Below are 18,573 nucleotides of genomic sequence, written 5' to 3'. Positions count from 1 at the left end.
TCACGCTACAGCCTCACCCCAAAAAAACTCCGCCAATCACGCTACAGCCTCACCCCAAAAAAACTCCGCCAATCACGCTACAGCCTCACCCCAAAGAGTCAAATCTTAACAACAGCAAATTTAAAATGGGAACATGATATACTTCCTTTTTTTACATATAAACAGAAAATGGAGACCAAAACTTTAAAGTTTAAACTCATTATGATTTTATGCCATATTAATGAAATATAATAACATAAAAGCAGTTTTAAACTAAATGTTTCTTGTACATAGTTTTTTTAAAAAAAATCACAAAATATATTGAGACTTTTCTCCTTATTAGTCAGGGAGGAGAAAAGGTTCTGATGGGGCAGATGATCGCAACAGTTTATTGTTGAGAAACATCAAGTGCACTGGAGGGATGGATGGCGGTGTAATTAAAGCAGCAGGGCAGTCAGTCATGTGGAGGGACTCGTGTCACAAGCCAGCGTGATTTACTGTCCCGTCTCCTCTTTTTCTCTGACGAAGGGTTCCAACTGACCAGGATTTGCAAAGCTATAATTACTGATCGTGTGTCATAGATCTTTATGACGATGACTTTTAAGTTTCCAAAAAAAAAAAAAATGTTTTTTAATGTCTTCAGTGAAGCGCAGGGGGAGATTAGAAATTGATTCAATAGTCATCTTAAAGGGAGAAAAGATGGGCTGGAAACAGACACCCATTATTCTCAGGAAGATGAAAGTCTCCACAGCTGCTGTGAATCATCTCCTTTGCTGACCGCTTAGAAAAGGGCGAAGCCAAGTAGATTCCTCCACCCCCCATTTGCAAGCAGCTTCCGTTTCTGTTAACGATTTTTCTTTTTCTTTTTCTTAATTTGTGCAGTTCAGTTACTTTTCCTTCTTTTTTTTTTCCTGTTTTTTTTTTTCTCTCTTCTGTTTTGTTTTGGTTCCTTGTCTTCCTTATTTCTCATCATCACGTCACATGGGCAGTGAAAATTCAGAGGAGCGACAGACAACATCCCTGGGATGCCTGGGCCAGCAACCAGTGCGGCGTTCATACCAACCATCACCATAACATGCACCACCCAGACCATTGCAGAGTGCCGGCCCTGACTTTCCCGAAAGCGCTTCCTCCAAACAGCCCTCGTAATGTCCCGTACTTTCTCCTCCTTCCTTTGAGTCTGTTCTCCTCATGCCTTCTCCTCCCCTAACTCACTACATCTCTGGCTTCATGGGTTGCTGCCTGCTTGCCGTTGTCACCGTGGCTTTCTTTGTACTAACACCACGTTGTTTCTGGTATCTGTCTCCCTTTCTGCTGGGAAGCGCTCCTCAGTATAAAAGGTTAGAAGGCATGGGCTTGTTGCTGAATGGCTGGCCTTGCATTTGTGAGGCCCCGAGTCGCATCCCCAGCACCACAGAGCCGAGAGAGGAAGAAAATGGGTAAAAGTTCGGAAGCAAAGGCTTCTATGCAGCTCGGGGGACAACTGAGAACTTTGGAGTATGGTGACCTCAGATCTCTGTGTTTGTGACTCACTTACAACATCCGTGTCAGAAAATAATCCCCCCCCAAAAAATGACACTGTGTGCCTGATGTCTTAAGTTTTTAATGAAGAAATTTGTTCTAATCTTTGTTTATTGATTTAATTTTTAATTTTTTTATTTTTTATTTTTTTGTCTGATGCAAAATGCATAGTTTGTGTGCAGCCACGGGCTATGCGGAGGGTCATCTGAAACTCTAAAGCGCTGGCCCCCGGCTTGGTCTGTGTCTGGGTTGGGATACTAACTAGTCGTGACTATGTGATGTCTCTTTGGGTCGTTGTTGGTTGGCAAGGGGCGGCAGGCTCAGGCCGCATCCAGGACGGCGCCGTGCCAAGTCTCTGCTCTCTTACAGCGGCTATGGTGCCCTCGTCTTCTCCTACCTCCATGAGTGCGTACAGTCTGAGTTCCCTGAACATGGGGACTTTACCTCGAAGCCTCTACTCCACCAGCCCGCGAGGATCCATGATGAGGAGGAGACTGAAAAAGAAAGACTTCAAAAGCTCACGTAAGTGAAACGCTCACCACACAGTCTGGTCTCCAGAAGATGCCCAGGAAGAGTAGCCTGAGAGGTTCTGTAATCTGGCCTCGGCTCTGTAGCCGGCAGCTCTGGGCTAAGGGCCATGACTGAACCCCAAAACCTGTGTGGCAATGCTTACACTGAATGTAATTTCAGATGGATTTGGCTCAGACACCCTTTCCTTACAACTTTGTGCCTACAACTTTGCCTGTGACTTTTTTTCTAATTTCTTCTTCAATGACTTTTGAGATGCCTTTCTACCTTGGGTGGCTTCAGTCATAAACATCTGTTCTTCATATCTTATTCCCTCTAAAGCAGTTTTGTACAAACTCCACCCCTCTTTTGAGAAGTGTGAGTTTTGTACACTTGTTTATCATAACACATACATTTCATATTCAGTTTCTTGACCCCCTTTTGAATGAAGTTTGAACTTTCCTTTCCAATTCTCATTCCCCGTCTTTTCTTTACTCTTGTCTGTATGCTGTTGCACTGAGAATCCCTTCTGTTGCAAATATTTCTTGCTTTTCATATCTATTCATTTATTCTTGTAAAAGCCCATGCATGTGTACAATAGTTTTCAGTCCTACAAACCTCCCAACCTCCCTTTCCTACCACTTTGAGATTCTTCCATGCCTCTCTCCCAGCTTTGTGAAATGCTGACCATACATGCATAGGGCATGCCCCTAGCCTTCTAGGGCCAACACCCTTAAATGAGACTACCTCTGCTCTAACAGACACCAGATGCCAATAGCTCCTCAGCTAGGAGTGGAGGTTCCTGTGTCCTTCCCACATCCTCAGTGGAGGGTTAACGAGCTTGATCTTGTAAGGGTATAGTGCCAGAATCATAACTATGAGTTCATGTATACAGGGACCTGTCTGTCAGGCTGTCCAAGCATGGTTTGCTGTGTTGTCCAACCTCTTGCTCCTACAGTCAATACTCCTCCCTGATGATCCCTGAGTGCCTTGGTGTGTGTGTGTGTGTGTGTGTGTGTGTGTGTGTGTGTGTGTGTGTGTGTGTGTAGGGGGTGACATAAATGTGTAGAAACTTCTCCTCTGCACTTTAAGCAGTTGTGAGTTTCTGTATTAGCTGCCATTTACCAAACAAAGATACTTTCTCTGATGAGGGCTGAGATCTGCGCCAAAATATGGGCATAGAGATATATATTTAGAAGGCAGTTTGATAGTATGTCCATTTAAGAACTACAAAATTGAGAAAGTTCAAACATCCTAAAATCTATAAACTTTTATTTTATTAGATATTTTCTTTATTTACATTTCAAATGTTGTCCCCTTTCCTAGTTTCCCCTCTGAAAATCCCCTATCTCTCCCCCCCACCCATCTCCCTTCTCCCCAACCCACCTACTCCTGCTTCCTGGCCCTGGCATTCCCCTACACTGGTACATAGAACCTTCACAGGACCAAGAGCCTCTCCTCCCATTGATGACTGACTGGCCATTCTCTGCTACATATGCAGCTAGAGCATAAGTCCCACCATGTGTTTTCTTTGATTGGTGGTTTAGTCCCTGGGAGCTCTGGGGGTACTAGTTAGTTCATATTGTTGTTCCTCCTATGGGGCTGCAAACCCCTTCAGCTCCCTGGGTGCTTTCTTTAGCTCCTTCATTGAGGACCCTGTGCTCCATCCAATGGATGGCCGTGAGCATCCACTTCTGTATTTGTCAGGCACTGGCAGAGTTTCTCAGGAGGAGCTATATCAGGCTCCTGTCAGCTAGCTCTTGTTGGCATCTGAAATAGTGTCTGGGTTTAAACTTTAATTCTTGAAAATATTTTATGGGCTAGATAGCCAAGCATATATGTAGACAAATTAAAGCAAGGAAGGTGCGGTGGCCCATTGGTTTGCATCAGTATAGTTTACATAGAAAGAAAGAATGGCTGGGTGCTTCTATAGGGAAGAAACACAGGTTGCCCCTAATTGTTTTTTCTTTTCTGTTAAAGAAGCTGGGCATCTTTCATCTTAATCATATATAAGGGGAGAAAATGCCCTTATTTCTAGACAGATCCAATCACAGTGTATTTCATGCCTTGTATATTTTTGTTGACTGGATTGTGATTCCTATAAAGAAGCCTAAAGATGACAGGGTCTATTCTTATGTCTACCATGGGGATGAAGCAGAAGAGCATGTGTGTGTTACTTCAGTAACGTCAAACCCAGAGATGCTAAGGCGGGTACTGAGAGGAGAAGGGGTGGTTGTTGGATCTTTCGGCTCTTTTGGTTTGAGTGTCAGAGAAATCTTATCCCAAGACCATCTCTCAGCACTAATCAGTCCATCAGTACTATACTGGGCACAACAGCGATCACCCACCATCGGAAGCAGTCTCTTCAGGTGGTGGGAACCTGAAGCCTTCATTACAAAGAAAAGCACAATGCAAGGCTTGGCCAGCATCTTTGATTCCCGGATGGTATACACGTTGTTTTTGACTTGTTTGTCTTTTTAAATGTGAAGAGTGACAGGGATGTCGAGATGAGTCAGGAGCTAAGGATGTATCCTGCTCCTGCAGAAGACCCATGTTCTATTCCCAGTCTGCTTGTGAGGTGTCTCAAAGCCACCTGTAACTCCAGTTGCAGGGGACTTTATGCCATCTTCTGACCTCTGGGGGCGCCTGATGGGACAAGTGGACACACACACACACACACACACACTAATTAAAAATAAAACATGTGCTCAAATATCTTTTTTATCTTTAGTAAATAAAATTAACAATAATTTGAACTTAGAAAAATGAAACATGAACTTAGAATAATAAAAATAAAACCGAGATTTCCATTAGTTTCTTAACTAAGGCAAACTAATCTTGGCAGAGCTCAGTTGCAGATATGCAGCAAACTGGAGGTCTGTCACCCCAACGTTACACTCAAGCTCAGGGCCCTGAGCGAGTGTCATAAGCTTATTGTGCCCTTGATAAAACTGGGAATAATTGGCACTGGACAACCAGTTGGAGAGCAGCAGGGAGGTCTCATTTATTCAGGCTGTAAGGTTTGGCCTCCTAGGGTGACCGCCATCTTGAAAGGAGCAGGATCGTGTGTTAACAGTTTTACTGTACTATCATACATGTCTCGAGTTTTTCACACAGTGCCTCCAGGTCATAAAGTTGGAATGTGCATATAGATGTTGTATGTGGTATCTTCATGTGCACTGCTCATCAGTGGCAAACAGGTCCCCTCCCTCTACAGGACAGAGCCATGGCAATCCACTCATTAATGTTCGTATTTCTTCTCTGAAGGCTGGCCATTTGTTTGTGTTAGGTAAGGCTTGCTGTGTTGTTAAGGTCATTAGTGGATATGAATGAACGCCAATGCATCTGTGTCGTGTTGATGTTTACACGTCTTGGATTTTGGAGTGGGGAACAAGGCTGAGGCCTGCCTGCCTTTCCCCTCACCGACTACACGCGTTCTGTCTTGAAACAGCCCAGGGTCATCCAGCTGGAGCAGAAAGATAAACAGCGACCTGGGTTAAGATGTTTCCAAGTCATGTTTGCTGCAGAAGCCACTAGGGTTCCGATGACATATATGTAACAGGATGTTGATACACATGTCTCAGGAAATCAGATGCTCTATATCTTAACACATCAGTGGAGCCCAAATGGTATGAACTTCTATTCCCACTTAAAAATATATGAAAAAAATTATAGTATTCCAATTTGGTAGGAAAAATAGGAAAATTAAGCTTTGTGGCTTAACACTGCCATTTTAGATGTAGAGATGTCAAGTAACTGAAAATAAAAACTATTACCACCCTCACTATATGCCCTGATTTCTTCCCCTGCTTTATTTATGTCTCCACTCTGGACTATCATTTACCATCCACTTTCTAACAGCTACATATTACTATAGTAGCCAGGCCACTCATCAATAGAGTCACCTTGAAAGTCACAAAGATAATAAAAAGTCTCTTTGCTGTATTGTTGATGAGGTCATAGTTTACAAAACAGAACAAAAACATCTTACAGGTATTTCCAGGATGAAGTAAGGACGTTGCCACAAAAGAAAGAAATACTCTCACATAAATATTAAAACCCTCATTGGCCGAAGGGGAAAATACAGAGTCTCTAATAGCGTGCCATGGAGAGATTCTGTGAGAAGGTCTGGTGTTCGTTTCTCAGGGAGGATAATGAATTCCATGACTCCAGGCTTTGAGAGGAGTCACAGAGCCCAGGAATAGTTCCAACCTATGTCACAGAGGAAACTCAGTCCTGTTTCTGGAATCTTTTGGGCCCCTCCCATCACCAGGCCTGGCCCTTCTTCAGCAACCAAGGCTATGGCTTCTACCAGTGTAACTACTCACTGCATCTAGCCCTTACCTCCTCTTCAGACAAAGCCAATGGGGAGAGCACACCTGTTCCCAGTTACACATTATAGCAAGCAGCAGCAGCAGCAGCAGCCAGGAGGCGTTCCCAGAATGTCCTTTGTTTCTTTGGTCACCATCCCTTGCTTCTAGAGAAGATGACAGCAAAAAGAGCAGAAAGGAAGGAAATGAAGAAACCCAATAGTTTTCACCATGCTTTTCGTCCATCTTTAAGAAAAGGACAGAAGAAAATCGCAGCTCATGGTAAGCTAGCGCAAGCCAGGAAGCAGACAGCTTAGATGCTGCCCAACACCCCCTCAGCTCTCTGTGGAGAAGGAACAGATCACCCTCCACCCCACCCCATTCCAAACAGGGTCATGTGACTCAGAGTGAGTTGGGTCCACAGCAGGATGCCCTCAACCCTGCAGCTTTTTAGTGAGGAGAAAGGTCTCAAACAGAGGCTCAAACAACAAAAACACATTATCCTAACAAAGCCTCGGGCTTTTTTTTTTTTCCTCTAAACTTTTTTAAAATGTTTTTCCTATCTGATAATAAAGTTCGCAGCCTCTATAATTGGCACATTAAAAATAAATGTTCAAAAGCGAAAAGTTTAAAAGCCATTGGCTACCTTTGGCTTCCCCTACCCTCCCTGATGTTTGGAAAGACTGAAATAGCTAAAGCATCCTGCAAACCTAAAGGGCTGTGACCAGATCTAGCCTTGTGAATGGAAACTCAGATGAGCAGAGGGAATTTGGACCACATACTAGAGAGTGCATACTAGAATCTCCAACTACAGAAAGCTCCTTTCTTTCCTCTGCTAGCCAACCAACTGATGAAGCAGGCTAACCCATGCCAAGTTATACTGGTTGCTTTCTGTGTTCCTTAAGTCTATGATTTACCTTTTCCAAATGTGATTTGTTCTAATAATTTAGCATATGTGCGTAACCTAACTGCCTATGAAAGTTTTTTATTGAAAGGACAGATCTCAGTGTGTCCAAGGATTTAGTTGAAAAATTACAAGTTGTCTCATTTAATCACGTATTTGAGCTATAAACTATAACTTCCTATAGTTACAAAAATCAATATATATAATGCATAAATTATTTCAAAGCTAAGTTAAATAGCCTAGTTAGCTTAGAGCACCTCAGTCTGTCTCTAGATGGAGCTTACAGATCTTTTTTCTCTTTTTTTCTGGAATGATTCTTTGGATGTATTACCAAACATCAAACAAAAATTTGCCCAACCATCTTCTCTGAGTCAAAACAGATACAGCAGATCCTTCCTTTGAGGAATTAATCATTTAGTCTAATGTAGCCCAAATATGACTATTAATGTGTAGCCTGGCTTAGCTGTTGCCGCTGCTGCCTCCTCCTCCTCTTTTTTCCTTCTCCTCCTCCTTCCTCTTTGGTTGTTCAAGAGAGTTTCTCTGGCTGTCCTAGAACTCCCTCTGTAGACCAGGCCAGCCTTGAACTCAGAGAGATCTACCTGTCTCTGCCTCCCTAGGGCTAGGATTAAAGGCTTGCACCACCACAACCAGTATCTTACTTAAGGTTTTACCGCTGTGAACAGACACCATGACCAAAGCAACTCTTAATAAGGACAACATTTAATTGGGGCTGGCTTACAGGTTCAGAGGTTCAGTCCATTATCATCAAGGTGGGAAGCATGGCAGCATCCAGGCAGGCATGGTGCAGGAGAAGCTGAGAGTTCTATATTTTCATCTGAAGGCTGCTAGAAGACTGTTTTCCAGGTGCCTAGGAGGAGGGTCTCAAAGCCCACACCCACAGTGTCACACTTCCTCCAATAGGGCGACACCTACTCTGACAAGGCCATACCTTCTAACAGTGCTGCTCTTTGGCCAAGCATATTCAAACCACCACAATCAGGGTCTCTTTGTTCTTTCTTAGTGGTAATGAGAAGCTGCTATCTCAAACACAGGCATCTTTTAAGATGTGACTGTTTATTATTTTATGTGTATATGTGTGTATGACTGAGTGAATAAGTGTGCAAGTACCTGCAGAGGCCAGAAGGGGTCGTCAGATTCCCTAGAACTGGACAGTTGTGAACTGTCCTATATAGGTGCTGGAATGTGAACACAGGTCCTTCAACCATCTTTTCAGCCTTCAAACATACGTTTTAGCTCTAGTTGAGTAGTCCCAGATATCTGTATCAAGCTGAAATCTCAAATGAAAGAAAGTACTTTTGTGAACCCATTGGAAGGTTCGGGCAGAAGAGCACTGCTGTTGAAATCTGTAAAGGCGAGTTCAAGTAACCTTCCATAGAGATGGTGCTCCGCCCCTTCTCCTCTGGGTGCTGACCGGAAGGAAGGCTGCTCTCTAGATCCTGAATGTAAACTTCAGCATCCAGACCAGAATGCTGCTCAGACCACAATGCCTGCCCTAACCCTGACCCTCCTACGGACACTGGTGTAGGCGCTGCCCTCAAGCCTCTAGCCAGCAGACCTTCAGGTGCCTAGATTTCTACCCTGGGGAGGTGGATTTATGTCCAGGGGGTACAGATGGCCACACATCTTGATCCTTGCCCTCTTCCACGCCTCCTGCTGGGAAATCAGAGAACCAGGTTGTAGGGTTCCACTTCAAAGTCTTCAGGAAACCTAGTCCCCAGAGGCGCAAGCCAGGCTGTCTGCCTGTGATACTGGCAGGTGAATTCTGCTCAGAGCCTTAGTCATGCTGTTATCTGTCCATGTGTTAATAAAATAATTCTTCTTATAAGCTTCTTACCCCCCAGCAATCTCTGTGTTCCCTGGAAGTCAACTTCAGAGACCTTTCTCTTGCCGGTAAGAAAGGGTATCTACCAGTGTGTTAGCCCCAAGTCACATGTTGGGATTTTAAGCCATGTACCACCTATGTAGAGTAGATTTGAGAGCCACTCCATTTCCTCATACAGTGATGGTTCTGTTAGCTGGTAACTCGGCTGGTAAAGAATAAGGATGGCCTGTTAAGGAAAAGGGTTTTGTTTCTTCGATGTTTTATTACCTCTCTTAATCAAATGGTCCACCCCATCCTCCCGAGTACTATCAGTTCCAGTGATCTCCAGGATAGAAGCGTTTGGGTGAAGAATGACCGTTGATTATCCATGGGATACATTGAAATGAAGTATGGCTTCCAAGTGGAAAACAAGTGATATTGGCACATAATTCATTAAAGAAGGCATCATTTGAGAAGTTCCTGAGCATTAAAGAACCCAGATATGTGTGTATTAGAATGGCTGAGATAAAAGTCCAAATTAGGTTGGAAGTAAATGTGGAAGAAGTTACTGGACAGTTAACCAATTTGAAACATTGAGGAGTCAGTCAAAGGCCATGGTGAGATTTCAAGACCAAGACGAGAAACTGGATGGACTTTTCTTCAACGTAAGAGAGGCAATGGGAAAGTCAAGATGACTTCCCTAATCTGGAAAATAATTTGAAGTCTTTTGAGATGCGTCTGTAGATGAATTCTCTGTGGTGAGAAAATTCATCGCTAAAATGAGTCAGGAAAGAGAGACAGACATAGACAGAGATAGAGACAAACAGACAGGGACAGACAGAGACAGACAGAAACAGACACAGAAAGTGCGACAGAGACAGACAAAGATACAGAGATACAGACAGAAACACGGAGAGAGGGCGCTACAGAAGTCATATGGGCAGGTGAGGGCAAGAATCTGAGAACTGAACACAGAATGGAGGTGAAGATCTATATGTACCAGGAGGTGGAGAAGGTACAGCCAGGGGCTGATACAGTAAGAAATTAATATCAAATCTTCATCAACTCCTAAGGAACAATTTGCAATGTTCCCAAAGCTAGTCTCTGCGTAGAGTTGGAGGGAATGAAGCCATTGATTTTTTTTTTTCAATCAGAAAGGCATCAGCGAGAGCAGTTTTAGCAAAGAGTAAAAGAAGACAAATTGGAAGCAGAGTCGGATTCAGCACAATTCTACAGAGCAAGGTCAGAGAAGCTAGGAGAGTGGGCGGGAGAGTTTAGAAAAAGAAACAAGGGAGATGTTCTCAGTGGTGTAGGATCCCAGAAGGGCTAGAAAGTGGATTAAATCGAAAAGGGTTATGATAGTATGGGTGGCGGGAGTTCCTAGGAAGGTCAGGAGTTCAAGGTTATCCTCAGCTACAGTGACAGTAAGTCCTGACTACATGAGACTAAAGACTCAAAATAAGCAGTATAAGGAAGATTTATCTTTGGAATGGGAAAAGAAAGTGAGAGGAAAAGAGAGGATAGTTGATGGAACAAATCGAGAGGTTGGGAGGGATTTTATCTACGAAACGCTCATTAAATGCTTGAATCCTTTCATTCTCACAGGAAATGCCATTTGACCCTTAAGAGGCTGGAGGCATTTGAAACAGACCCTTAAGGAACTAAATTGGAAAGATTCTAGGGCCCAGCAGAATATAATAAGAACTTAGAGCTGACTCCTTTTCTGGCAAGTTTCAACAATTCAGTAACAGAAGGGGCGTTGACTAGGCGTTACCAAAGAGTGCAGAGCCTAGGGGGTCGTGCAGTAGTTAAGAATCTCCGATGGTCACAGATGCTTCACTGACGTGGTCCCCAGGCTTCCAAGTACAGAGTGGAGAGAAATGATGGAAATAGAAGGCCAGTTCTCTGGCAGGGAAGCAGAAGACCAACTGGCTTGATCAGGATGTAACCTTTGTCTCTACGGAGTTTAGCAGGCCCAAACCTGGTAGGGAGAGGCCCTACTCCTGCCATGCCCTCAGAAGGATGTCCAGGGTGTGGGCAATGTCCTACCATTCCTCCTCTGGCTTGGGAACCCAAAAGCACAGAGCCCTTGCATACAGATAGCATGTTCAAACACAAAGGCCAAACCTTGTGGGCAGAGCCAAGAAATGGAGTGGTCCGTACAAGATCAACTCTGGGGATGAAAATAAGAGAGAGAGAGAGAGAGAGAGAGAGAGAGAAAGGGGGGGGGCGGGGATCTGGCTCGAGACTTCCATGAGTACCAGAAAAATGAATTAAATGGGAGGTAACAGGTGAGTGGAGACTAAGCCAGAACAAAACATAGAGAAAGAAACTTGGGGACGAGAGGACTGTACGAAATTTGAATGACTCACTGTGCCCACTCAGTACTGGAAAAAGACTGGGGACCAGCACAGCAGCAGCAGCAGCAGCATTCCTGGGGTCACAGAGATTGTTTCTTCCAAACAGAAGGTTGCCTTGTTCACAATCATTTGTGGTTGAAGTGGGGAAACTCGGACCCACCGTCCCGGTTCCCCTTGCAGAAACAGAGATGGAAAGACCTGCCCCAAGGTCTTCCTCGATTAAAGCTCATTTGTCCAGCCTGACCCCGAGACTATCTTCTTTTCAGTCTCTTCCCAGTCTCTGGGGCATGGGATGGCAACCCTGGTCCTGACTCCAGCATAACAAGCTGGGAAATACATTGATTGACCCTGTTCAGCTGGAACCCAACTCTTTCGCTGTTAGACCAGCATTTAAGCTCCCTCCATTGCAGATGAGCTTTGGTTTAGACGTATTCTAGTTTAGAAATGCCAGTACCTGCTTGAACCTACGACCACTTTCTTCTTGTTTGTCCCTCTAGTGTCTTTAGCCTCCAGCACTGTGGGATTGGCTGGCCAGGTCGTTCACACTGAAACCACAGAGGTTGTGCTGACGGCTGATCCTGTCACGGGCTTCGGAATCCAGCTGCAGGGCAGCGTGTTTGCCACAGAGACGCTCTCCTCCCCGCCTCTGATTTCCTATATTGAAGCTGACAGCCCAGCAGAGAGGTGAGTCCCCTTCCCGGAAGCTTTTCTGCCCTGAGTTTCTGACACCAGCTCTTTGTGAATAACTAATAAATTATGGAACAGGGCTCAGTGCAGGAAAGGCAAAATGTAATGAATTCTCCATTCTGATGATAAAATTTTATTTTCTTGATCAGGTTTCAGAAGAATTATGAGCCCGGGTGATTTTATTTAGCAGATTTTGTCCATTGGAAAACTAGGGGCTGTATTAATTATAAAGGAGACAAATCTATTCCAAAAAATGGCATAAGTTCAGCTGAAGTTATATCTCTGCATTGCAGGAATGTACATTTATCTTTACTATCTGCTCATTCTGGTCAGATTATCAAACTATTGTAGTTATAAATTATTAATTAATTCTCTGAGATACTTAAGAACCCCCTTGCCCACAATTTTAACGATGGGATTCAAGAATGCAGGGCATTGCAGTTGACCTAACATGCTTGCCAATAGCATCAGCTCAACGAGATCAAATGGTTGTGCTATTTTGCAAAGATTAAATGAAGCAGGGTGGCCAGTCCAACCCCACGATCATCTCCTCTAACTCCTGCCTCTCACATGTGGTTCTGAACTAGATGTGGTGTGCTACAGATTGGAGACAGAGTCATGGCCATTAATGGAATCCCAACGGAAGACAGCACCTTCGAGGAAGCCAATCAGCTCCTGCGAGACTCTTCCATCACGAGCAAAGTCACACTGGAAATCGAGTTTGATGTTGCAGGTAAAATCTGAGCCTCGAGTTGGTGATAGAGTCAAAAGATGGTGACATGTGGCAGTCATATTAACTATGGGGCAGAAAGACACATCAGCTTTGTATGTGTATATGTATATAGACATGTATACACACACATATATATATGGCCAGAAAGTCTGAACGTTTTGCTTAAGATGTTTATGGTGTCAATTTGAACTGTTTGTATTATTCATTAAAGTGTCCACACAGGAACAAGTGAAAATTAATGCGACAAATCTAACAAGTGATATCCACGTTCACATCACCTTTATTCTTTCTGACTTTGCAGCTTTGTGCTGGACAAACTAGATTCTTTAGTCCCAGAAATAAGAACACCCTGTGTGACTTCCTGATGCAGAGAACATGTGAGAGTCATGCAGGGGGAGTGAAAACTCATGAGGTGAATGGATAAAAGTCCAGTAGGTGGATGGGTACAAGTCCAGTAGGTGAATGGATGAGTCCAGTAGGTGAATGCTTGGTCTTTGGGATTAAATAGAATTACACCTGCCTCTCATGAGGAATGACAAGGAGGACTCCAAGGCTATTTCTCTAGGGTCAAGAGGATTCTAATCAATACAGACCGGGAAGATAAGGAAGGCCATATGACTAATAACCAAGATGAGTGTGTAAGAACCCATGGGTAAGCTGGGCGTGTTGGCGCACGCCTTTAATCCCAGGACTCAGGAGGCAGAGGCAGGCGGATCTCTGAGTTCAAGGCCAGCCTGGTCTACAAAGTGAATTCCAGGACAGCCAGGGCTATACAGAGAAACCCTGTCTCGAAAAACCACAAAAAAAAAAANAAAAAAAAAAAAAAAAAAAAAAAAAAAAAAAAAAAAAAAAAAAAAAAAAAAAACCCATGGGTAAAAAATACTAAGCAAAAACTTAGGTGTCAGAGGCAGGGAAGGGGGTACAGATATTGGCTAAAGTAACCCTGTGGTATTCTACTATTCTACTTTACTATTTTGCTCTTTGTGGGGTATTGGTATAAAAAATAATGGGTTTCTTATTTCATCTTATTCCATGCATGAACTTTGCTCATAATCACTCCCTACTACCCTTCCTATTTCTTGCTATCCCGTCTTACCCCCCCTCCCAAATATACTCCTCTGTTTCCATGTCATTAGGTAGACAGGCAAACAGACAGACAGATGATAGATTGATAGATAGATCGATCGATCGATAGATAGATAGATAGATAGATAGGCAAACAGACAGACAGATGATAGATAGATAGATAGATAGATAGATAGATAGATAGATAGATAGTAGTTTGATAGACAGATGATGGTTACAGATGGATGATAGAAATAGATAGATAGATAGATGATAGATACTTGATAAATAGACTTAAATCTAAGTTCTACATACGACAAAGAACACAGGGTAATTTTTCTTTCTCCCCACCTCTATCATTAATTCTCTCTGGTACCCCACCTTCCAGGAAGATTCTTGGATCTTAGGCTAAGGATGTCTTAGTCTCAGAGGAGGAATCTAATGGACTTTTGGTCTTGGAAAGGTTCCCAGACAGTAGTGAACAGAGTTTAGAATTTGATGCAAATTCCCACTTAAGAAAGGAATCTGCTGGGAAGGCAGCTCAGTGGTACAAAGCTCGCCCAGACTGCACCATGGCCCTGGACTTGATACCCAGAGCCACTGAAGAAAGACAGGGAGGGAGGGAGGGAGGGAGGGAGAGAGGGAGGGAGGGACGTTGGTTGGTTGATAGGTTGGTTGGTCTTCACACAGCCAAGTGTGACCACTACATATCCAGGATCTTTTACCAATCAGAAGAGGCATGCCCTTTAGAAACAGGGATCACATGCTACCAAATACTTGACGTTGTGACTCTCTTGCTCAATGTAAATGAAATAGCAGACAGGAAAGAAAAGCATTTCTATCATCATATAACCTTTAAGAGAAACAGAAATTTAATTTCAAAAGCTATTAGCATGAGTTTGTGTCTGTAAGTTCTCTGAGGAAAATAAAGTAAAGAAGAGAGTCATGGGATGACTAGAGGGGAGCTGTTTTGTAGGCTGTGTCTCTCAGGAAGTGACATTCAAGCAGAGATTAATGTGGGGAGAAGGTATAAGCGAGGCAAGGGCCTGGAAGAACAGCCTTCCACATAGAGGGAGCGATGAGCGTGAAGAAGCTGAGGCAGAGGAATGAGCTTTGCAGTGCGCGTGGCTGCTGGGGTACATAGGGAAGAGAGTAAGAGCAGGGGTTGAGTTTGTGTTTTGAGGAAGGGCTTGAAAATGTCAGTGTCTGGCAAGTGTACTGAAGCCAGGGGGCATTTTGGCAGGAGAACGAGATAATCTGAGTTACGTTCGGGAAAAGCCTTCTAAAATATGGAAGGCAGACAGAAGAGACAGAAGAAACAATTTGGAGACTGTGGTAACTGAACAGATGGCTAGAGACGGTGACAAGGTAAAATTCAAAACTTGCCTGTGTCTTCGTCATGTAATGGCTCATGAGGCATGAGGATGAATAGATGAGAGGCAGAGAGTGATGGTTACAAGAATAACCTGGAAGAGGGTCATCTGGAGACAGCAGTAAGAGTTCTATTTTAGATATTGGTACCAGGTCCACTGATGACATGAGAGGGAATATACCAGCCTATGTGTGTCTTCATCCAGAAGAAAACCACGGGGCACAATTAATGCACTAGGTGCTGCTGTGTTCAAATCATGGGAAGAGAAAATAGGAAGGACCAGTGTATTTCCTGGAGAAGCTCACAGCCAATCAGAGGAGAGAACGATGGCTGAAAGAGGAGGGACTTGCAGGGTTGTGTGGCTATCAGAATGTGGGAGAAGTACCTAGAGAAGTGTTGGAATTTCCTCTTGGATCCCGGGATGGGGGAATGAGGAGGGTATCTGGATATAGAGAAGGGCCAAGAAATGGCCAGTGGGTCACTAATTGTTAAAGTCACTGTCGTAGTTACGGTTTCCATTGCTGTGAGGAAATGCCATGACCAAGGCAACTCTTATAAAGGGCAACATTTACTTGGGGCTGGCTTAAAGGCTCAGAGGTTCAGTCCATTATCATAAAGGTGGGAAGCATGGCAGCATCCAGGCAGACATGGCACTAGAGCTTTGAGTTCTACATTTTGTTCCTAAGGGAACCAAGAGAAGACTCACTTCCAGGCAGCTAAGGGGAGGGTCTCACAGCCCACTCCCACAGTGACACACTTCCTCCAACAAGGCCACACCTTTTAATAGTACTACTCCCTGGGCCAAGCATATTCAAACCACCAAGGCCCAGTCTACACTGTCTGTTTATTGCTCTCAATTCTCATGGTAAAATAGGGTTCTGTTGTTCTTTTATTGGTTGGTGCATTTTGATTTTGTTATGTTTTGTTAGATACTTTATTTGTGTGTATGGGTATTTTCCCTGCATGTATGTCTGTATAGCACATGTGTGTCTAGTACCTGAGGAGGCAGTGAGCCTCCATGTGGGTGCTAGGAATCAAACCTGAGTCCTTTGCAAGAACAGCAAGTGCTCTTAACCACTGAGCCAACTCTACCCTTGTCTTCGTTGGTTTTACGGAGTATCGGCTACCAAAGAATAAAAGCAGAGAAATGAATTATCAGATGGAGCCAAAGTTTGAGACTTGCAGAGAAAGCTCAGCAGAAGGGCTTCAGTCAAGGAGGGTCAGGTTGATGCTAGGAGATTAGATGATGAGCTGTGAAGCTGGTATAGAGACCGTCACCATGTGCGAGTGCCTACGTTCTGGCCTGTTGCATAGCTAAGCCCTGTGAGTCATAGATCGTTTAATCAGCGTTATGGCACTGGCAGAGGTAACTATTGTTATGTCGCTAGAAATCTGGGTCTCAGAGTCAGTGCTAGAGCTGGCATGTTAACACAAACGGGCCGACTCCCAAGGTCACACTCCTAACTATGGCAGCCTGTGTTCAAAGAATAATCTAAGCTGGTGTATGGTGGGAATCAGTAACGGACTGGCCAGATGGAATGAGAGGAGTGGGATTTACAAGAAGTGGGTGTCTAGTCAGAGAAAGCACAGAAGAGAGGTGATGGTTAGGAATCTGAGGCCAAGACAAATGACATTAGAGATCAGAATTTCAGAGATGGGCAGGCAGAATTCCAGGCAGTGGAGCTGCTGAAGTAATTCAGGATGGGGCAAGGGGTGAGATTCCCATGGAGAGATCTGATAACAGGGAAAGAAGTTCGAGAAAGCTTTTAGGAAGGGAGCCATGCGGTACCCCAACTGCCAGTCACAGTCCACAGCACATCTTTGCAGCAACCACGCCCAGTGCCCTTACGTGCCTGGGTTCTTGCTTAAGCCATGTAGGCTCATAAAAGCCTTCTCTCTCCTCATGCCTATGTTTATGATTCTTCCTAATCCAGGATTCTGGTATTATTTTGTATTGATGTTTATTCTCCGGTAGAAAAATCAATGACATCAAGGATTTTGTGGTTTTAGGTTACAAATGCATGTCTAGTAAGCAAACGGTGCTTAGAACACAAAAAGGCCTCAGTCTGTTCTTCGTGAATTAGTGAAGGAAGGAATTAATGAAAGACATGAGGCTCCATGAGGAGACTTGGTTATGAATTTCTGTTCCAGTCAGAATTGGTTTTGAATCCACTCTCCCTGGGGCTCCTGCTCTCTTGGGGATCCTTTCTCCTACAGTCTGCCTTTTCTCATGTATAGAGCGGCCCGTCTTTTCTAAAGTGTATACCTTCTGATTCCTGTGTCCAAGCAGGACTTGGGTGGGAAGCCCTTGTAAGAATCAGTTGGCAGAGAAGGTTTGGTCACCAAACAAGAGGGCAGTCCAGTGGCCCCAGAATATGCTTAACAATTGCGATAAGAAATGAGTAATAAGTGAATTATTACCATCCTTTATCTTCATTTTATGTGTGAAAGGGAAAACTGAGGTTCTGGTAGGGAAACTCCAGGTCCTAGTAAAGAGAATGGCAGACTCCTAATCTCTGGACTTAAGGCCCACTTCCCCTCTATTGCTTAACTGCCTCTTGGGTTAAAATTTTTGCTACGTAAAATTAGTAGAAGAGGTATTAGAGATGGCCACAGAGAAACCCTTAGAGCAGGCTTCCTGCCCCTGAGATGCAGGGAGAAGGTTGTGTTGAGCACCACAGGGCACTCAGCAACAACTGCACACTGCACCTCAGCAGAGTGATGGCCAGCACAGTTTGGCCATCTTTGTAAACACTATCACAGAATCTAAATATTTGCTCGCATTATAAATCCATTTTATTTTGTATATCACAGAAATTTGTTTAGTGTCTCATGAATCCTTAATATGCATACATATATTTTTTTAATATTTGTTGATTTAATACTTTAATATCTTAACTCTGAGCTCCCAGAAAGTAGGAACTGTATCTATTAGGCATACTTTATTCAGTACCCAACTTGCTTTAATAAAGGTCACACAAATCGATATTCTAGGTCATCTACACTAGGCTCAGAAAGAAAAAAAAAAAAAGTTTTCCTATCTGTTGTCCTGTCTGCCTTTGTTCATGGCAGACATCACTAATTGATACTACTATTCTCCTGATGGATACAGGTACAGCGTTCAAACCTTCAGGTAAGCACTTCAGGTAATCATTCCTGATATACAGGGATGATTATACTGAAAACTTTTAGAATCAGAAAAAAAAAAAAATGCCATTTCTTCATGTAAGAACTTGGGACCCAGCTAGGGAACGTGTGGATGCAGGCTATCTCGGGCCTGACCTGGCCTTCGGAATTTGTGCCTCATTGCCTG

At 43.8% G+C, this 18,573-nt stretch overlaps 1 protein-coding gene across 17 annotated transcripts in view; it reads left to right on the top strand.

The window, feature by feature from the left end:
• The window catches only part of Grip1 (glutamate receptor interacting protein 1), a 611,271-nt gene that overhangs the window by 511,894 nt on the left and 80,804 nt on the right, over positions 1-18,573 (top strand). For 9 of the 17 annotated variants that reach the window (XR_003844500.1, XM_021205771.2, XM_021205769.2 and 6 more), the window contains 4 exons: positions 969-1,124; positions 1,870-2,022; positions 11,901-12,087; positions 12,678-12,823. Coding sequence is in view for 15 of the 17 variants with exons in the window: in XM_021205771.2 (XP_021061430.1) it covers positions 969-1,124; positions 1,870-2,022; positions 11,901-12,087; positions 12,678-12,823 (642 nt within the window). In the remaining 2 variants the exon portion in view is untranslated. The remainder of the gene's footprint in view (positions 1-968; positions 1,125-1,869; positions 2,023-11,900; positions 12,088-12,677; positions 12,824-18,573) is intronic. The other 8 variants (XR_003844501.1, XM_029542446.1, XM_021205770.1 and 5 more) reach the window with 1 other exon arrangement.

The sequence above is a fragment of the Mus pahari genome, chromosome 9 (genome assembly GCF_900095145.1).
Source record: "Mus pahari chromosome 9, PAHARI_EIJ_v1.1, whole genome shotgun sequence".
NCBI classification, from domain to species: Eukaryota; Metazoa; Chordata; class Mammalia; order Rodentia; family Muridae; genus Mus; species Mus pahari.
The sequence above is the reverse complement of the archived record's forward strand: the minus strand, read 5'-3'. Positions and strand labels throughout refer to the sequence as shown.